Consider the following 21,422-nt stretch of genomic DNA (forward strand, 5'->3'; position numbering starts at 1 on the left):
GATGACTGGATATGTAAAGCGCTTTGGGGTCCTTAGGGACTAGTAAAGCGCTATATAAATACAGGCCATTTACCATTTACCATCCGAGAAGCTTCTTCAGTACTAAGGGTCAAATGGTGAGATCCCTTCCAAGACGCCTTAATGCCCACTCACATCCTGGGCCGTCTGACCTCAGGAAATCACATGATAGGGTGGGGCCAGGTTTCACAATGAGCTCACCCGAAACCCTGGCTGATTGTGACCCACACCCGGTTTCACACCTTGGCTCATTTGATTAGGTAGAGGATCATCAGGGGGTCATTTGTCCCTCTTTGGGGGGAAACTCCCACTGGGTTTAAATCTGGGACTCTCCACCATTTGACCCTTAGATCTGAAGAAGCTTCTCGAATGAGAGGTGAAACGTCTTCAAGCAACTCAAAGAAGTCCAGACGCTTTTTCTTTCCAAGCTCCTTAGATTTTTAATGTGCATTTTAACTTCAGCATAATGATGCTGTATAATGCCTAGGTAGTGACTTTTGGTTATACGCTATTTTCCTGAGGCATTGTGGGAAACTGATTGGAACCAATTACCATTATAACTCCTGTTCAGGAGGAATGAACATGCCCTTTATCTGCAGTGCATACAGTTCTCAAAGGGTTACAATAAACCAGTGTGATTTTTAATCCGTCCTTGAGGTCTTAAACCAGCCACTTGAGGAAGCAGGAGAGTGTACAGTAGAGTTTTCAGTGATACTCACTGCACATTTGGATAACATTACAAATTGTGCTATAAAGTCTATAGTGAGTAATTTTTAATAAGAGCTCATTACATTCTGCTCCATTGCTGTGACTGCTTTATTTATTCATTTACATTATTTCAAATATACTGTGAAAATTTTGAAAAATTCCTCATCACATATTACATAACAAACCGAAACGTATGCATGTAAGCCAAATTTCCTATCATGGGAAAAAAAAAATTAAAAAAGGGAAAAAACACAAACAACAACAACAACAATTTAAAAAAGTATCTCAAAAGTGAAGCGACTGAGAAAAACAGACAGATGGGATGTTGGGGGAAAAGTAGGTAGAAATGGGTAAATGTGAGAAATCACGTCTCTGCTGTTGTTTTTCCTCTTTGGCATTCCTTCCAGGCCCCAACTACATTGCACTGGATTAAGGATGACTCTGGCCTATATTGTCCAAGTGTCACCACATATCACAGGGGTTGATGTAGAAATGCACTTTAAGAAGTGTCACTTTTTTTTTTCTCCAGCAGCATCTGGCCATTTCTAAATGTCAACATGTTTCTAGAAGTGTACAACTTTACCATCAAACCACAAAGAGCAAACAAAGATGCACTCTTTTCATGCAAAATGAGGAGCTTTTGTAAATCTCTCTTAAATATTTAATGGATTCTGTAAAAAACAAAAAACAAAACTGTTCCTTATCTGACTACCAACACAGATGATGAAGATCATAGCTGTTGAATGATTTATGAAGTTTATATGAGGAAATTTTGTGACATCAGGAGTATTTAAGAATTCTAAACTAATATTGCAATTTTGTGATAGTAATTACAAGCAATATGTAATTTTCTTCTCCAAAGAAAGTGTTGCAGCTAAAGAGCATCTGACAACTGTTTTTTTTTCTTTTTGGATGGGGGGGACGGGGGGGTGTTGCTAATCATGTTTTTTTTTAAAATTGAGATTATAGTAACAGCCTATGCTCCCCCATTCTCCAACTAGCAAGGACAACCCACAGCTGCTGCAAGGGTTCATATGATGTATCTAAATGTACTTAAAAAAAAAAAAAATACTAGTCTACTTTTTCACCTTTGGCCTTCTACTATCTACTAGAGATTTCAGCTGTGTTGAGAGTGACTGATGATTGACAACTGCATATAAGGCAGATCAGTAGCAGGGATTTATCAGATTTCATTTATTGAGCTGTATTGTGTATCTGACTTTCTAGCATTTGTTTTACTACACAGTCTGACACAGAACAGAACAAATCAGATTTTTAGTTTAGCATTTATCAACATTAAAAGGAAAAAAATACCCCTCAGCCTGTGAATATGTCTTTTTAGTATACTGAGACTTTGTTGGCAAGACTTTATCCATATTATATAGTAGTGGCATGTAGTTTGTTAAAACAACATGCAAACACCAGAAAATGTTTCAAAAGAAAGTCATTTAAGACTTTTGCTGTCGATGGATTCCACTTCATGTAAGGTTGCAGCATAAAGGGAAGCATGAAGTCTGCTGTAGAAGAGCTTGATGAACAAATCAATGATGATAAATCTGCTTGGTTAGATTTAGGAAAACATTAGGGTTCATGTGAGTAAGTGCATGTAAAATCTTTGACCTGTAAGATTTTTGTGTGGTCACCATCTCTTGGGATGGTAATGGTAGATGTAACATCCAAGCCTGAAAACTGAAGCCAGTGTCTCTTAAATCTGCATAATGAGAAAGAAACCCAGATCTTGGCATCTCTGCTCTGTGATCTCTGTAAACATTTTCTGATAACATTATGGGCTCAGTTTCTAGTCACAGTTTATAAGGAATAAAGGACATGCCTAATTTTTGTATACTCTGGTCATTTTAAGACTCTGGAAGGAGGAGGTTATTTTATCAGTTAATAACTTGTCTATCAGCTCAGCTCAGTAAGAACGAACCCTTGGTCAATGCAAAAGATATGAACAAAATTTATAAAATGTAAAATTTATAAAAACACTTGAGAATAATTAAAATAGATGAAATACATGTTCAGAAATAAAACTGTGATCACATTTGTGCATTTGTGTATGTAGAGGCACCGTCTCTGAGTATGTGGAGTCAAGCAATCACCTTGCCAAAAGGCAGGTTAAAGACACCATCTGATTAGATCTGACTAGACTGCTTCACTTACAACACACACACACACACACACACACACACACACACACACACACACACACACACACACACAGCAAAAGCCAACTGCATCCATATTACACAGAGCAAGAGGGTGCTTCTGATGTGAATAAAATAAATAATAGAAAAGAACAGAATTTATACTGAAGCTGCTTTATTTATGTGGTTGAAATACACCTTTATTTATTGTAATTTGGTAAGTGAATGAACTTTGACAAATGTTGGCATTTTCAGAGTGTGTGTGTGTGCGTGTGTGTGTGTGTGTGTGTGTGTGTGTGTTTATCTCAAGCAATTTGCAAATTGGTTCCAATCAGGCAAATTGCAGAAGGCAGGTGGTCAGCTGAAGACAATCTGTTAACACAGAAACCACTGCACTGTTACTGCTGGGAGACATTTTGTCCAGAACGTATAACAACACATAAAACGTTATCACCAAGACAACCGTGGTTCTGAAATGTAAATCTGGGAGCTCATTACACAGCAACCTATGTATTAACCTCGCAGCAGTGTGTACATATCTGTGCACAAAATAACAACCTCTATTAAAGACAAAACAGAGCTGACACGGACATCCAATCATACCCATGTTAAAAGGTCCCTGCTGCAGGGATCTGCAGGATGTGTGCATGTTGTGTATGTGTTGATGTGTAGCAGGCTGCTTTTTTTTGCTTTTTCAATGCTGTTACTGTAAGTTGGACATTTAAAAACAGGAGGCCTCGAGGATTAAGGGGTGTCCAGAAGTTTTGTTTATGGTCCCTGTATTGCATTTCTGAATATATTGTTTTTGGTAATATATATTCAACATAACACTGATTACATTTTCACCATGCAGAGAGCCAATTTTCTGGCATATCTGTAGATAACACGAGTCAGGAGAGCTATTGGGACATATTTGAATACAACACTTTCAAGGCTAAAAATGACCTGCCTTTTTCAATGTGTAGTCTTTTTTCGATGCACTCTATTCTGGGTGGTAGAGTGGTGCAATGGTTAGCAGTGCTACCCTAGAGCAAGATAATTGTTAATGTGGGTTGTGGTGAACATAAAACACTACATGTATAAAGTCTAATTTACACTATGGAGCCCTGCTCTCAAGAACTAGCATGGATTTAACGCTGTCTGCAAAGCTGGTTTTGAAAAATAAGTGCTTAAAGATTTTAGAACATGTTTAGTGGCATCTTGTGCCAGTACAGAATGTGAGGTCAATAGGTTGGTTGGTTGTGGCCAAAAGACTTACATTAGTTTACATTATTTAAATAGTTACAGAATCGATAACTCTTAGGAAAACAAGGGGACTAAAACTAAAAATCAGTCTAAGGGGAAGTCACTTTGGTACTTCCTCCAGCTGCAACAATGAGTTTTAAGAAATCAAGGATATATTGGCTACTTTCACAATGGCCCTCATTGTTTGGCAAGCTGAAACATAAAAAAACATTAAAAAAAGCAGCTGGATTAGTTTGTAAGAAGTGATGAAAAGCGAACCCCAAATTTAGGTGAAGAAGACTGTAACATGGAGGGGTTTTTTTTCCTGCATGCATGCTGATAGATATTAGAATTCCTGATTGTGCTTTGGTAAAAAACATAGTTATATTTGTTTTGTGATGTGCATGCAAATCCTTTCATGAGCATGTGAAAACACAGATAATGAGCAGTCTCAAGGTATTCTTGAATTCCCAGAAAAAGTTCCTGAGACTAAAGGTTTCAGTTACTTGAGCTGAAAATACAGTTCTCGTGGTGGTAACAAGCAGCCAAAGACCATACATCTGTAATCTTTACTGCTAAAACCCTGCTGATTAGCAGATGAGAAGGTATGACCCAGAACATCTGCTTGCTCAACACACATTTCTGACATCAGAATTAGGGCAGCTGTCACTTCTGGCACTCATGTCGTACAAACTAGGTGTTTAAGCATAACTTGATTTTTAGCAGCATGGAAAACACAACACAGAAGTCCTGATTTAAACTAAAAACAACCCCAAAACAATAATCATTATATATAGTTATATAATCATAGAAACAATTATTTCAGAATCAGAATCAGAATGGGTTTATTGCCAGATGTTGAGGTTTACAACATTAGGAAATTGCTGCGGTGCTTCAGTGCAAACAATAAGAATTAAAGTGCTATGTAGAAAGAAAGATATGTGCATGAGATATACATGAGAATAAGAATTATGAGTGCTACGTAGAAAGATATATACATGAGTGCAGGTGGTGATCAGTGCCAGACATGAAATGATGCAGTGACACAGCGTAGGGTCATGTGTTAGTGGCGGGGACAGTCATGTGGTTATTGTTCATGTGTCCAACAGCAGAGGGGAAGAAACTGTTCTTGTGGCGAGAGGTTCTGGTGCGAATGGACCGGAGCCTCCTGCCTGAGGGGAGCAGATCAAACAGACTGTGTCCAGGGTGAGAAGGGTCAGCTGAGATCCGGGCTGCACGCCGCAGTGTCCTGGAGGTGTACAGGTCCTGCAGAGATGGGAGTCTGCAGCCAATCACCTTCTCAGCAGAGCGCACAACACGCTGCAGTCTCTGTTTGTCCCTGATAGTGGCTCCAGCGTACCACACGGTGATGGAGGAGGTGAGGATGGACTCGGTGATTGCAGTGTAGAATTGCATCATCGTCCGTGTTGGCAGGTTGAATTTCTTCAGCTGCCTCAGGAAGTACATCCTCTGCTGGGCTTTCTTGATGACGGAGGTGATGGTGGGCTCCCACTTCAGGTCCTGGGTGATGGTGGTACCCAGGAAGCGGAATGAGTCCACAGAGGTGATGGGGGTGTCAGTCAGGATGATGGGGGGGAGTGGGGCTGTGTGCTTCCTGAAGTCCACAATAATCTCCACTGTCTTCTGGGCATTCAGCACCAGGTTGTTGTGGCTGCACCAAGACACCAGACGTTCAACCTCCCTCCTGTAGGCAGACTCATCCCCGTCAGAGATGAGCCCAATGAAGGTGGTGTCATCTGCGAACTTGATTAGCTTGACAGACTGGTGGGTGGAGGTGCAGCAGTTGGTGTACAGGGAGAAGAGCAGAGGAGAAAGAACACAGCCCTGAGGGGAGCCGGTGCTGATGGTCCGGGAGTCCGAGACATTCTTTCCCAGCCTCACGTGCTGCTTCCTGTCCGTCAGGAAGTCAGTGATCCACCGGCAGATGGGATCAGGCACATTCATCTGGGAAAGCTTGCCTCGGAGATGGTCTGGAAGGATGGAGTTGAAGGCAGAGCTGAAGTCCACAAACAGGATCCTGGCGTAGGTTCCTGGGGAGTCCAGATGCTGCAGGATGAAGTGTAGGGCCATGTTGATGGCGTCGTCTACAGACCTGTTGGCTCTATATGCAAACTGCAGGGGGTCCAGGAGGGGGGCCGTGAGGGTCTTGAGATGGGAGAGAACTAGGCGCTCAAAAGACTTCATGACCACAGATGTCAGAGCCACGGGTCTGTAGTCATTTAGTCCAGTGATCCTAGGTTTCTTGGGGACAGGGATTATGGTAGAGGACTTGAAGCAGGCAGGCACATGACATGCCTGCAGTGAGGAGTTGAAGATGCCAGAAAACACTGGGGCCAGCTCGTTTGCACAGTGTCTGAGGGTGGCAGGAGACACACCGTCTGGGCCGGGAGCTTTCCGAGCATTCAGACTCCTAAACTGCTTCCTCACATCTGCTTCATGAATATGAAGAGTTGTGGTCGGAGGAGGTGGTGTGAAATCCTCTTTTGTGTGGGGTGAGGGGGCGGGTGTTGCAGGTGAACAGTTTGAAGGTGGTGATGGCTCTATGGAGGGGGGAGAGGTGGGGGAATGAGTGTCCAAAGTGCCTCTATTGTTGGGGTCGTTGGAGGTGTGAAGGCTGCCTGATGGCTCGTCAAAACGACAGTAGAAGTCGTTGAGGGTGTTGGCCAAGAGCAAGTCATCAGTGGAGTGGGGGGTTTTAGGCTTGTAGTTTGTAATATTCCTAAAACCTTTCCACACAGAGGCCGAGTCATTCTCTGAGATCTGCTGCTGCATCTTCTCAGAGTGCTGATGTTTGGCAATGTCCACTTCTTTAGTGAACCTGTACTTGGCCTCTCTGTAGCAGTCCCTGTCTCCGCTTCTGAACGCCTTACTCTTTTCCAGCCACAGCTTTTTGAGTTTAGGGGTAAACCAGGGTTTGTCATTGTTATAACTCACCCTGGTGCGTGATGGCACAATGCTGTCCTCACAGAAGTGGATATAGGAGGTGACAGTGTCCGTAAACTCGTCCAAGCTGTTAGAAGCAGCCTTCATTGTGTCCCAGTCTGTGGTCTCCAAACACGTGCGAAGCTCCTCCACAGCCTCGTTGCTCCACAGTTTTTTGGTCCTCACGACAGGTTTGGAGAGCTTCAGCCTCTGTCTGTACGCGGGGATTAGGTGGATCATGACGTGGTCAGAAAGTCCGAGTGAAGCGCGCGGCACCGCGCGATAGGCCCCGCTGATCGTGCTGTAGCAGTGGTCCAATGTCCTCTCCTCTCTGGTCGGGCATTTAATATACTGCTTGTATTTCGGAAGCTCATGGCTCAGATTGGCTTTGTTAAAGTCCCCAAGAGCAATGATGAGAGAGTCCGGGTATGTCCGCTCCGTGTGGAGAATCTGCTCTGCGAGTGCGCACTGAGCTGCTTGCGCATCTGCGTCTGGCGGGATGTAAACAGCGGCCAGGATGAATGAAGCAAACTCCCACGGAGAATAAAACGGTTTGCAGTGAATAAAAAGATATTCCAGAGAGGGAGAGCAGTGCTGAGCAATCACTGTTACATCTGTGCACCAGCCACTATTGATGTAGAAGCAGACACCTCCACCTTTGGTTTTACCGGAGAGAGCGGCCTGCCGGTCCGCGCGCAGCAGATGAAAGCCCTCCAGCTTGAGCGCATCCATACGCGGCGCCATCTTGGAGATCAATTTCACCCTCTGTTCTGCAATGATTATGAGGTAAACAGTACAATTATTGCTTCATTAATTTACATTCATTATTTAAACAGTGATGAGAACTCCTGCTGGGCTTTCTAAGATGGAAATGAATTTTAATACCCTGATGCTGTACAGGGAGTGCAGAATTATTAGGCAAATGAGTATTTTGTCCACATCATCCTCTTCATGCATGTTGTCTTACTCCAAGCTGTATAGGCTCGAAAGCCTACTACCAATTAAGCATATTAGGTGATGTGCATCTCTGTAATGAGAAGGGGTGTGGTCTAATGACATCAACACCCTATATCAGGTGTGCATAATTATTAGGCAACGTCCTTTCCTTTGGCAAAATGGGTCAAAAGGAGGACTTGACAGGCTCAGAAAAGTCAAAAATAGTGAGATATCTTGCAGAGGGATGCAGCAGTCTCAAAAATGCAAAGCTTCTGAAGTGTGATCATCGAACAATCAAGCGTTTCATTCAAAATAGTCAACAGGGTCGCAAGAAGCATGTGGAAAAACCAAGGTGCAAAATAACTGCCCATGAATTGAGAAAAGTAAAGCGTGCAGCTGCCAAGATGCCACTTGCCACCAGTTTGGCCATATTTCAGAGCTGCAACATCACTGGATTGCCCAAAAGCACAAGGTGTGCAATACTCAGAGACATGGCCAAGGTAAGAAAGGCTGAAAGACGACCACCACTGAACAAGACGCACAAGCTGAAACGTCAAGACTGGGCCAAGAAATATCTCAAGACTGGTTTTCTAAGGTATTAGTCAAGCTCAACTCCCAGTCCTACTGCCAGTTTCTGGAAGACACCTTCAAGCAATGGTACAGGAAGAAGTCTGCATCCTTCAAGAAAAACATGATTTTCATGCAGGACAATGCTCCATCACACGCGTCCAAGTACTCCACAGCGTGGCTGGCAAGAAAGGGTATAAAAGAAGAAAAACTAATGACATGGCCACCTTGTTCACCTGATCTGAACCCCATTGAGAACCTGTGGTCCATCATCAAATGTGAGATTTACAAGGAGGGAAAACAGTACACCTCTCTGAAGAACAGTGTCTGGGAGGCTGTGGTTGCTGCTGCACCAACACGTTCTCACTCCCAACTCGTCAAACGTGTGACGCATGGTCAGGCTCCCTCTGCTGCACTTATGGACGTGCAGGGTACCCCTCTCGCGTCGGGAATTGACGTGAAGGGTCCTCCGATTGAAGAGATTGCTGCGGAAGTGCCTGTTGTCGGTATATTTAGACATTTTCCAAATCACATTGTAGTGACGTATACAGAACACAATAAATTATATAATGTAAACAACTACCTGAAAAACAGGTAGAACAATACTTTTGTAACGTTTGTTGCATTTACGGAGGGAGTGATGTATGCTGGGTAATGGCACAGCTAGCTACTGGGTGACTTTATTCACCCGCTTCGGCTGTTATCAGTCCATACAATGGGCGTTATTAGCACAAATCAGTCCCATAGATATGGGCCATCTCCTGCTAGATTGTTCAGAAGGTTGTTCTCATCCATCCAGATGGAGGATCACTAACAGGAGCGTGGGAAGACTCCAGAATCCACTCTGGCTGGAATCCGGTGGATATGCAGTGTGTACAGGTAAGACCATTTAAACGGACAGCATTTATAGAATGACTATTAAAAGTCAGCGAGTGTCAGTAATGTTAATGTGGTTATCTTAGTAATACACCGAGTGCTAATATAACAGCTTTAAGATGCATTTGTAGATATTATTACGTGTTTTACCGTCTTTATAGTGCTAGCTTAAAGTTACGGTGTAAACGTTAGCTTATATTGGAGTAAAGCTGTTACTGGTTAAACGACGTTAGCACAGAAATATTAGCTTCTGTCATGACTGATGAAGTTACTAGTTAATAAAGTTTCCAGTAAAGTGTTTAATCGCAGCCACAGATTGACAGCAAATATCTCGATTAGCTTCAGTGCATCTATAATAAATATGTGCAAGTTTCAGTGCTTCGTTTAAACTGTATGATACTTATACTGACCCAGGGTCAGTGTAAAATACAATCCTAGCTGTGTGAACAAAGCCTGGCTCCTTTAATCCTGCATGACAAACCTCAGGATGCAGGTTATTATTACTCTTTCCTGCTGGCACACCTGTCACACCTGAGAGTCAGCTAGAAACTTACAGTGACGTGGACATCATGCAAAGACTGCCAGACTCTGTAATACTGCAAATGATCAGTGACTCAGGTTATCACTAAACTTTAAATAGTACCTCTGTATCTCTGTGTGCTGAACATTTAGGATTGAGTCAGGCTGCATCAGCTGAAGCTGTTACTTGTATATTCAGGTGTGGGGAAAATACGTAAGACTGCAGTGAAGCAATGCACCAGATTAATCCCTGGCCAAAGGTATCATACTTAAATCAGACTACTGATCCAGCCACATCAGCCTTTTGTGAGGTCTGTTTAAAGTTGACTAAAAGTGAACTGCAGGTTCCTGAGAGGTGGACTGTGAGCACAGAAACACATGTTCATACATACAGCTGCAGCAAACTTACATTAATTTTAAATAGATTTGTTACTCTGATGTCTGTCTCTGTGTTAGTCCTCTGACAGACTGGTGACCTGTCCAGGTGTGCTCTACCTATGACTACTGGGACAGGCTCTAGCCTCTGTAATAGAAATTTTCTGTTATTCTCATTTAAAGCATTTAAGTGCTTATGCATATGCTTAGTTGTGACACTGTTATAGACTGTTCAGTGAAAGTTTCTAAAACTAGATGAACTTACTTCAGCGTCAGCAGTTTGAGAAAACAACTCCCTTTACAGGTGCTGATAAGGCCAAGGGCACAAAACAGCATAACCATTGATCCGTTAGGTTTCATAGCGAGACACATGAAGTGTGGTAGGATCAGTTTGTAACTTCCTCCCTCTTCCTTGGAATGCATAAAGGAGTAGGAGCACCACTTCTGTGGCAGCGCTGACATGACTGAACTGTGATGTTTGATGTGTGTTGGCGCAGTAATAAATAGCTTGATCACAGCTCTTTCTGTGTTGCAGACTTTATTTAAAAAATTCCACGACACCCCCCCCACCCTCCCACTGTGAACATGAATTGAATATTCAGAAGACATTTGTTTAAATAGTTCTACAAATCTGAGCTTTTGGTGTGTCCTTGGATTGTGTGGTAATAATATTAGAGCTAGCAATCTTTCTTACTGAATCTCTACTATGAGTCATGTTACCTGAGATTAATTCGATGTTTACCTGTCAGCCTGGACGAATGTGCTGTGTGAAGGAAATTAAATTAAATCAGATCTGAACTACGTACATTTAAGGAACCTGTTCATATTTAATTGAAATATGAACCAGTGATTTTTTTGATTGCTGATTCCAAGAGAGTCTTTGTGGAAATCCTGTTTGGCTTTTTGTTATTTTAAATCTCTTTTTTCTGTTTTCCAGAACAGTTCTCCACAGCCACTGTCCACATGGGTCAGTGGGACCAAGAAGCACTCTGTTAATGTGGGACTCTGACCAGCAACATCCAGCAAGACCCAGACAGCGTTTTCTATCTCCCAGCTGCAGTTTTTGTTTGTCTGTGACTGGAGAGTCAGATTTTTGTTGAGCTTCACACTTGCAGAGGTAAGTCAGTTTGCAGAGATTCCTCCCACCCTGGCTTTTATGTGCTAGATTTCTTGTCTGAAACAGTAATATTTCAGTGACTGCTGCTTATACCACAGGTTAATACACTCTACTGATCCCTGATGGGAGAATCATCAATTTTGGCAACAAAGAAGCCTGGTGGATGTTTGTTTACAGTCTGATGATGGGACATCTTGCTCTGCATCTTTAAAGTTTGTCTCTTGATTATTATTCATACCCAGTAATGTCAAGTATGCTCATATCTACTATAACTGAACCAACCTGGTGCTCTTCATTTATGGAGGCTGTTGAGTCTGAATGTTGGATGTTGTGTATCTCGTGTTCTCTGGGCTTTGTTGTCCTCAGTCTTTTTGCAGGATCACAAAACAAAACCAGGAGGCGCGTAAATGTTTCTTCTCCATGATGTTTCTTCAAATGTTTCTTCTGGATGATGATAAGACTGTGACACGGGATGCCACCTTTGGTCTTGTGATGAAGCAAAGCTCAGGAAGAAGTGTGATTAAATGGTACCCACATGTGTGCTGCTGAGAAGGATGTACAAGGGCACCTGCAGCCAAATCCAAGCCTCAGGTTAGTTGTAGTTGCAGAACACTATAGACTGAGACAGCTGAGGCATCAAATGTTTGATTAAACGGATGAAAAAGAGAAGTTTCTTCCCTATAATTATCACTTCTTAAAATCTGTAGCAACTTCAAGTCTGTCAGCGTGCTGAGCATGCTCAGAATGTGACAATATATTTTTGTTCAATATTTAATTTCTTTCAGTTGCAATTGTTAAATGAAAAAAAAATATATTCTTATAATTTAGCAAACTAATTAATCAAAAAAAAAATGTACATATATCTGTATTAGTTTTAATAAATTAATTTGACACCTGTATTGAAAATACCATATTGTATTCATACAGAATCAGTTTGGTATCATTGTTTGTCTGCTCACTGATTGTTGAAGCTAAGAGCTGCTTTGATCTGTTTAGATCTAAAGTATCCAAAGTTGAGCTCTAATGTTTCTTCACCCCTGTGTGTGATATGTGATTCCTACATGCTGGCAGAGCAGCGCGGCAGTTTGTGCTCACAGATGGTGACGGTGTGGAGAGACGGTGGTGTTTCCTCAGAAGAACCAGCAGAGTCACTTGCTGACTGATGTTCGTCTGCACTGCACAGAGGAAATCAACTGACCGAGGTTTGTCCAGTGACGTGTTATGAAATGTATATTTGTTTTATGCTTACAGATATGTTTTTCTTGACAGAGGCTCTGCAGAGGTTAGACAAAGCAGAGAAAACATGTGCTTTACATTTTACTGTGATTTATTGAGATATTTGTTGCCTGATGTTCAGCAGGAATGGAGAAATAGAATCAAAGGGAGATATTTTTGATGCTTTTGTAATGATGTAAGTAAATCTTCAATATTATTTATTTGCTTGGTTATATTAGGAGTGTTTCTGAGTGAGGGGGAGAGGAGTCATCATCCAGGTAAAGTGACGTGGATCAGTGGATACACTTGTCTCCCCTTTAAAGGAGACAATCCAAGTCATCCTTTTTTTTTTTCCTTTTTTGGCCTGTCCCGTTTGGCTCTTTTGCCATCAGAATTGTTGTCTAAAGGCAAAGAAAGATGCCCAACGGATTTACTTTACCAAATTGACCATCCCAGCCTTGCCGTAATGGTCCATTTGATTCACCTTTTATTGTTCATTTTATTTTCACTTACTGAATACGTCCCGTAGACTTGACTGGGGGAAAGAAGGGGAGAAAGAAAGAGGGAAAGAGAAACAGCTGAGAAGAGGGACGGGGGAGAAGGGCAAAAGACAAAAACCAACAGAATGAGCAGAAAAAAAAAAGAAGAAAAAAAATGCATATATCAATCACCTGAGTCACCTGCTGAGAAAGAAAAAAGAAAACAAGCAGGAGAGAACAAGAGTAATAGAATAAACAACATCACAATGATATATGGGAATATGACAGTAAATACTAAATATTAAACATTATTGTGCAGCACATAAGATCAACAGAACAGTGTGCTTTGAGGTAGGAGCCAAAAAGGGTGTAGTTTGTGGGTGTGATCACCCGTGTGTACACCTGTGAGCATGGACGCGCTTGTTTTTTTTTTTTTTTTAAAGGTTCCTTCATGTAATGATCTGCTAGAGGGTGTGGGGGGGGGGGGGGGCACAGCCCCGTCCTCCAGGGCATGAAGCAGGTATGGAGGAGATCAAAACTCCAGACATCCAGAGGCCCCCAGAACACAAGAGATCAAGGAAGACCAACAGAGGGGCAGCCGCGCCACTGTCCCAGAAAGAGCTGAGGAGAGTCCCAGATGAGGGCTCACTCATCAGCCGCGGAGCAGAAGCCAGGGGGAGTTGCAGTGACGCGCCCGTGAGCTCCTCCGGCAGCCAGCCGTGCCTGAGTGACCGAGCCCCAGGCCGAGAGGCCGGGGGCACCCCACCTCCGAAGTGGCCCGAGCGAGCCCCAGGCTCCAGGCCCCGATAAGCGGCCGCCAAGGAGTGAGCCGGTGTGTACCTGGACGCCCATCCCCGGACACAAAGAACCACCAACGCACCGATGTCTGAGGGAGTCCGCCACTGGCAGGGAAGTGGTGGTAGGGGGAGATAGGCCTCCAAACCTTGGAGGGCCTAAGATGTCCCCAGAGAGGTGGCGCCTGACACCCAACCTGACATATAGACACAGAAATATAGGCACACACATATACAAACATCCATTCCCACCCTCATGCTCTCATATGCACTTACTCCACACTCAACCAACGTGGAGACAGACATAAAGAGACGCTGTACACACGATCACACTCCCCAAGCGTACTCTACACACCGGGTCTAGGTACCCTTGCCCCTGGAGGGGGAAACTGCACCCAGACCCAGGTGGTGTTACCCTTTTCCCTGCGGTGGGGGGAGGCAGACCGCCCCGACTCCGCAGCAGCAGGAAGGCCCCACACTCCAGACCGCAGCCGGACGGCCAACTCCTCCTCCTAGCCCCCCCGCTCCAGCAGGTCGCAGAGAACAGGGGTGAGAGAAGACTCCAAACCTCCCTCCACCCGCTCATTGTAGTGTTGATGCATGTGTGTTCTAAGGTGCATTTAAAAAAAAAAAAAAGGGCTTGGAGCTACCTGCCAGAGAGCAGCAGGTAAGCGCATGGTCCCTCCTGCTAGCCCTCAATGTCTACGTGTATTTAACATTGAGAGGTGGGCAACGACGCCAGGGGTGGGGTGTACACCCTGATGGTACTTTGGATTCCGTGTATCGTGCCCACCCCCAAGATCCTATATGTATGTGTAATGAGAGTGTGAGTAATGTGAATGTCTAAGTTGTGGGATAAAATTGAGGCAGAGGCAGCCAGAAGGGGACAGGGGGGGGGGTGGCCTCCTCTGCACCCTGGTGACATACCCCTACTCCAAGGTCCTGCATGTGTGGGTGGTTGTGGTGGAGCGGGAAGAGGGAGGCAGCTGGAGATGGGGACGGAAGGAAGGGAGGGGCAAGTGACCCCTCCCTGGGGCCAGCTCCCCCGCTGACCCCAGTAGGCACCCCCATACTCCGCGACCCGCCAGGGAAAGGGGGCCCAGGCCCATCCAGACCGGGGCCCAGCACAGCAGTGCCTCCCGGCCCCACAGAGCCCGGGACAGTCCACCCAACCCCACCACAGAGAAAACTGCACCCACCCCACCATCCACTCTTCTTCCAGACTACATAAGACAATAAACACCCAGGCTGAGATCTTCTTCCACCTCTCCTGTATCTCCCCCTCCTGCAGAGAGAGCCCCTGAGGAGAGGAAAGCTCCTGCAAGATGTGACAATCTTCCCCACCAGTTGAAGAGCCCCCCAGGTGGCTCCATGCACCGGCGGCACCCCGCTCCAGGGCTGGGCCCCCATGCACCCACCCGCCCACAACCCCGGCAACACACCAACCAGGACCCAAGCCCCCGAGGCCCGGCCCGGGCCCCAGCCCAGAGACGGAGCGCCCCCAGAACCTCACGCCCATCCCGGACCCACCCAGGGGCAGCCAGGCTACCAGGTCAGTAACCCACGTCCATCAGCACAGACCCTCCCCTAGCCCCGCTGCACGCAGCCGCGAGGAAACAGTCACCTGAGAGCCAACAGAGCCCCTAACCGAACATGACCGCTACCCCGGGTTGAGCCCCCCAAGGAAGATGCCTCCGGGGAACCCCCCGACGCCCTAAGCCTGTCCCTACCCGCACACAAATCACAACAGTGAAGGCGGGACCAAACTATGACCCCCCACCCCCACTAGGTGATGGAGCTGATCAAAGGAGCCCAGAGCAATTGATCTGATGTGGTGGCAGAAGCTGTATCAAGACTATCCATCCATCCATCCATTTTCATCCGCTTTGTCCGGAGCCGGGTCGCGGGGGCAGCAGCCTAAGCAAACCCGGCACACAATGCACCCGACCCCTATGGCGCCTCCTGCGGGTGGTGGGCCTGCGGGAGGATGGGCCCATGTCTCCTCTTCGGGCTGTGCCCGGCCGGGCCCCATGGACTAAGGCCCGGCCACCAGACGCTCGCCCTCGGGCACCCTCCCCGGGCCTGGCTCCAGGGCGGGGCCCCGGTAACCCTATCCCGGGCAGGGTAAACTGTTCCCTCGATGTCCTTTTCATAAGGGTCTTCTGTATCAAGACTAATGTAATCTAATAGATAATTTCTATATTGGTTAGAATTAAGATTATTTTTATTTTTCCAGTTCATGAGGACTGTTTTCTTGGCTATGCATAGGGCAGTGAAAACCATATGGGCTATATTCTTTTCTGAAGTGACATTATCTAAGCTGCCCAACAAACACACTAAGGGGGAAGTTGGAATGTTACATTTCAGACACTTCGATAAGTCTTCACATATCTCGCGCCAAAACTTCTGAACTGGTGGACAGAACCAAAGAGCGTGGATATAATTGTCCGGTGAATTGGTTTGGCAGTGTGAGCAGTTGTTGGTAGACGTAAAGCCCATCTTGAACATCCGATGACCTGTATAGTGCACTCTATGTAATATTTTGTATTGAATTAATTGAAGACTGGGATTTCTAATTAGATGAAAGGTTTTTAAGCAAATCTGAGACCAGAAGTTTAGGTCTAAGTTAACTGATAAATCCACTTCCCATTTTGCAATAGGAAGTGATATTGATTCATCTGTTTTAGAAAGCATTCTGTATATTTTGGATAGTAATTTGGGGGTTTTAAGAGTAAGAAATTGAACCACACTTGGTGGTGTTTGTAGTTCAACTTGACCCAGTTTAAATTTCTTTTTTACTATGGATTTAATTTGTTGATATTCTAAAAATCTTTTCTTGTTGATCCCATATTGTGTAACTAGTCCGTCAAATGAAATAAATTCTGTTCCTTCTAGTATATGTTCTAAATATTTGATTCCTTTACCACTCCAATCTGAAAAGTTTATCATATTATTGTTTTGTAATATGTCAGGGTTGTTCCAGATAGGTGTACGTTTGCATGGGATTAATGAAGACGCCGTCAATTTTAGAAACTCCACCATGCTGTCAGAGAAGAGCTGATGTTGATGCTTTTAAAGCATTCATGTCGTTGGATGTTTGAGCTGATAAATGGTAGATCTGAGATCTCTAGATTATTGCAAAGTGCTTGTTCTACATCTAGCCAAGGTTCATCTAAGAGGGTATGTTTTAGTCATCCTGAGATAAACTGAAGCCTGTTGGCTAAGAAGTAGTGCTGAAAGTTAGGCAGTTCTAGTCCTCCTTTATCCTTGGTCTTTTGTAGTGTTTTTAAGCTTATACGTGGGGGTTTATTTTTCCAAAGGAATTTGGACATACATGAATCTAGAGATCTGAACCAATCTTGTGGCGGTTTAGTTGGGATCATTGAGAATAAATAATTTATTTTTGGTAAGACCATCATTTTTATAGCGGCAACCCTTCCCATGAGTGATATGGGTAGACATTTCCATCTAGCCAGATCATCTTCTACCTTCTTTAAAAGTGGGATATGGTTTAATTTAGTTAGATCTGCAAGCTTGGGAGAAACATTAATACCTAAATATTTTATATTTCCCGATTGCAGTGGTGTAGAAGAGGAATTATGGAGGGAGCAATTAATCGGTAGAACTGTAGATTTTGACCAGTTAATTGAGTAATCTGATATTCTTGCAAAAGAGTTTATCAATTCAATCACCCCAGAGATATTGGTTTGTGAATTTTGGAGAAAGAGTAACACATCATCCGCATAAAGGCTGATTTTATGTTCCACGTTCTTGCATTCTATGCCCTTAATTACTGAATTCTGTCTAATTGCTGCTGCTAGTGGTTCAATAAAAATTGCAAACAGTGAAGGGGAGAGTGGGCATCCCTGCCTGGTGCCCCTCAAGAGACAGAAGCTGGAGGATGTCTGGTCATTTGTTCTAACACAAGCTGTTGGGGAATTATATAATATTTTTAACCAGTTTATGAACGAGGATCCAAAACCAAATTTGTGTAAAGTTGCAAATAGAAATTTCCAGTTAACTCTGTCAAATGCTTTTTCTGCGTCTAAAGAGAATATTGTAGTTTCTAGGTTTTTACTGTATGAGTAGTCTATCAAATTAAGTAATCTACGTGTATTTGTTGATGAGTGCCTACCTTTTATGAAACCAGTTTGGTCAGGATGAATTAAGAGGGGGGTTATTTTCTCCAGTCTCTTTGAGAGAGCTTTGCAGATTATTTTAAGGTCTACGTTTATAAGGGATATTGGACGATAGCTTGAGGGATATACAGGGTCTTTGCCTGGTTTTAGCAGGAGATTAATGTTTGCAGAATTCATATTTGATGGAAGTCTGCCCTTTTCTTTAATTTCCAACAACGTTCTGTAGAAAACTGGTGCTAGAATCGACCAGAATTCTTTGTAGAATTCTGCAGGAACCTGGACCTGGAGCCTTATTATTGGGCATACTTATCAGGGCTTCCTGGAGTTCACCTGGTGTCAGTGGTGAATCCAGTGCCATTGCTTGAGTGTCCAATAATTTTGGAAGAGTTATGTTGTCCAAAAACTGATCAATTTCTTTTTTAGATGGGTTTATTTGTGGTGAATACAACGTTTTATAGAAATCCCTGAAAATGTTGTTTATTTGTATCGGATCATATATTGTGTTCCCAGATGAATCTTGAACAGCACATATAGTTGTTTTTTCTTTATTTATTTTTAGCTGGTTTGCTAGAAATTGACCGGATTTATTACCATGTTCATAATTTTGTAGGCGTAGTCTTTGTACTAAGAATTTTGTTTTTTTATCAATTATCTCATTTAATTCTAGTTTTGTTTTGCGTATTTTGTTCAATGTTTCCTGATCTTGGTGGGACGCGTAGGCTTCTTCTAGTGATTTGATGTTTTTTTCTAATTCCTGAATATTTTTGTTTTCTTTTTTCTTTTTATGTGATGAGAAAGAAATTATTTTACCTCTCATCACAGCTTTCCCTGCTTCCCATAGAACAGAAGCTGATGTTTCGGGAGTGTCATTATAGTCCAAATATGAAGTCCACTCTTTTTTAAAATATTTAATAAAGTCTTCATCTTTAAGTAGTGATATATTAAATCTCCAGTTTTTTCTTGGCGTAGTATTATTCTTGTGCATTAGTGTTAAAGATACAGGACCATGATCGCTGACAGCTATAGGATCAATCTCAGTGTCTGAAATGTCACCCAGTAGTGAGCTGCTGACCAAAAAATAATCCAGACGAGAGTAGGAGTGATGGACATGTGAGAAAAAAGTATATTCCTTACTGGTGGGGTGAAGGGAGCGCCATGCATCGCAAAGACCAAAGTCGCTCATATACTGTTTGATTATATTTATGGACTGCCAATTACGCTGAGTTCCCGCTGTATTGAGCCTATCCATGTCTTCATTTAGTCCAAGGTTGAGGTCGCCTCCAAGAACAAGTGTGCCATCTAAGTGTTCAGAGAGTGCACTGAAAAAACCGTGAAAGAATGAGGGATCATCAACATTTGGACCATATACACTTGCAATACATAGCTTTTTATCAAGTATAGATATTTTAATGATTAAGAATCTGCCCTCTGGATCTATAACTGTATCGAGTACTGTGAAATTAATATTTTTATGTATTAAAATTGCTACTCCCCTTTGTCTAGAATTATAACAAGCTGAGAACACATTAGGAAACTCAGGTGTTTTAAGTTCATTCGAACCTCTAAGAGGTCTGTGGGTCTCTTGTAAAAGGAAAAACATCTGCCTGTAGTTTTTTGAGTTGGTTAAATATTTTTAACCTCTTTACTCTGGAGCCAGCTCCATTTATATTCCATGTAATGAACCTCAGTGTACCCATAGATGTTTGTGTATAACTAGGGATGTATGCTGTGTGCGTCGCTTAGACAGGTGGAGAGAATACGTCACTTGTTCATAAATAAAGAGAAGGAGAGAGAGAAAAAATGTGTGGCGAGATGCTCCCTGAGTCTGACTTTGTGTATGCATAGTTACTAATACGAGTAGGCTTGGCTTAAGTGTGTGTATCCTAAACGACTGTGTGCGCTGTCTGACTGAAGTAAAATGTGCTGCCGTTGAGCGCATGGTGCGTATGTGTCGAAATAAAGGATGTTTGCGGATGAGTGTCGAAGCAGGTGATCGAGGCAGTGAAAGGAATAAAGAAAGAAACCAAGGACAGGGGTGAGCAGCATAAAACCAAGAGGGGGAAAAGAGAGGGGAAAAAAAAAACGAGAAGAAAAAAAACAGAACAAAACGTAAACATTCCAATTAAATCACTGACGGAGAGTGACGGTGTTAATTCTGCTATGAAATCACACTTTAAAATGTGATTTGATACTGGTAAGTTAAACAGATGTTAATGCAAGTTAGTGTGAGTGGATAAGGAAAGGGTGCAGCTGATTCCTATCTGGTGTGAGGTTAATACAGCCACAGAGTGATGTTGGGGTTGCGGTGGAGCTGTCCGTCCATGTACAGCCGGTCCACAGCAATGACAGCGCGGGAGCCCTTCTGGATGAAGCCGCGTCGGCTTGGGAAGAGGACCCTGCGTCGTTCCAAGATCTCTTTGGGGAACTGGTCGTTCACGCTGAAGTCCGTTCCTTTTAATTCCCTGCCGCGGCTTTTCACATGTTGCTTTTGTTTGAAGTGGCCGAATTTGGCCACGATAGGACGTGGTCTCCCGGCCGTAGCCCGAATGGGGCCGAGGCGATGTACCCGATCGAAGACGATGTTCTTCACAGTGTCCTCCGGCAGCTTCACGTGGGTTTTGATGAAGCTTTTTACCGTGGTCTCCGCGTCCTCTCCAGCGGCTTCTGGAATACCAGAAAATACCAGATTATCACGCATGCTACGAGCTTGTAGATTGATAACTGTTTCTTTTATTTTTTTATTTTCTCTATTGAGCTGGGTAACATTATCTGTGAGACATTTCACCGACTCCCTTAGCGTGGCATTTTCAGCAGCAAGCGTTTCCACCTGCTGCTGGCTGTACTCCAGGGATTCTTGCAAGCATTTAAATTCTCGGTGAAGAATCTCCACCAAGGACAGCCTTGCGTCGAAACTGGACAATCGCTTGTCGATTGACTCCAGTATGTCGGCAATATCTTTGCCGGCTGGCGATGTTGAGCCGGGGGAATCTGCCGGGCGTTGTCTTTTCGACGACGGCGTCTCAGGTTTGGCCGGGGGAGCTGCACACTGGGTCTTCTTCATCACGAGATCCTGAAAGCACTGATCAATATAATCTTGGAGAGTCTCTAAACTCTCCTCGTTGTTCTCCAGGGTGTTGGAGATTATTTAGACAAATAGTGTTAGTTATAAGACAATTGATAAGTGTATTTGGTAATACTGAAGCTTAAATGAATTTGTTCAGATCTAAACTACCATTTGCTTTAATTTTCCGCCAAAATCTCCGGCGTCAGACGTCAGTTACAACATGAGTCGCTTACCTTGTCCGTCACTTCCGTCACTTACCTCCTCACTTCCCCTCCGCCTCCAGGAGGCGCGTAAATGTTTC

At 43.7% G+C, this 21,422-nt stretch overlaps 1 protein-coding gene across 1 annotated transcript in view; it reads right to left on the reverse strand.

Moving 5' to 3' along the window:
• Positions 1 to 16,545: 16,545 nt before the first annotated feature.
• Positions 16,546 to 21,422, reverse strand: part of LOC309717321 (uncharacterized protein) — a 113,050-nt gene continuing 108,173 nt past the window's right edge. Inside the window, exon 2 of the mRNA XM_082551807.1 lies at positions 16,546 to 21,392. Coding sequence (XP_082407933.1) covers positions 20,330 to 21,118 — 789 coding nt within the window. The 5' untranslated portion in view covers positions 21,119 to 21,392 and the 3' untranslated portion in view covers positions 16,546 to 20,329. The remainder of the gene's footprint in view (positions 21,393 to 21,422) is intronic.

Source organism: Aulonocara stuartgranti, assembly GCF_965226115.1.
Source record: "Aulonocara stuartgranti genome assembly, chromosome: 2".
Taxonomy (NCBI): domain Eukaryota; kingdom Metazoa; phylum Chordata; class Actinopteri; order Cichliformes; family Cichlidae; genus Aulonocara; species Aulonocara stuartgranti.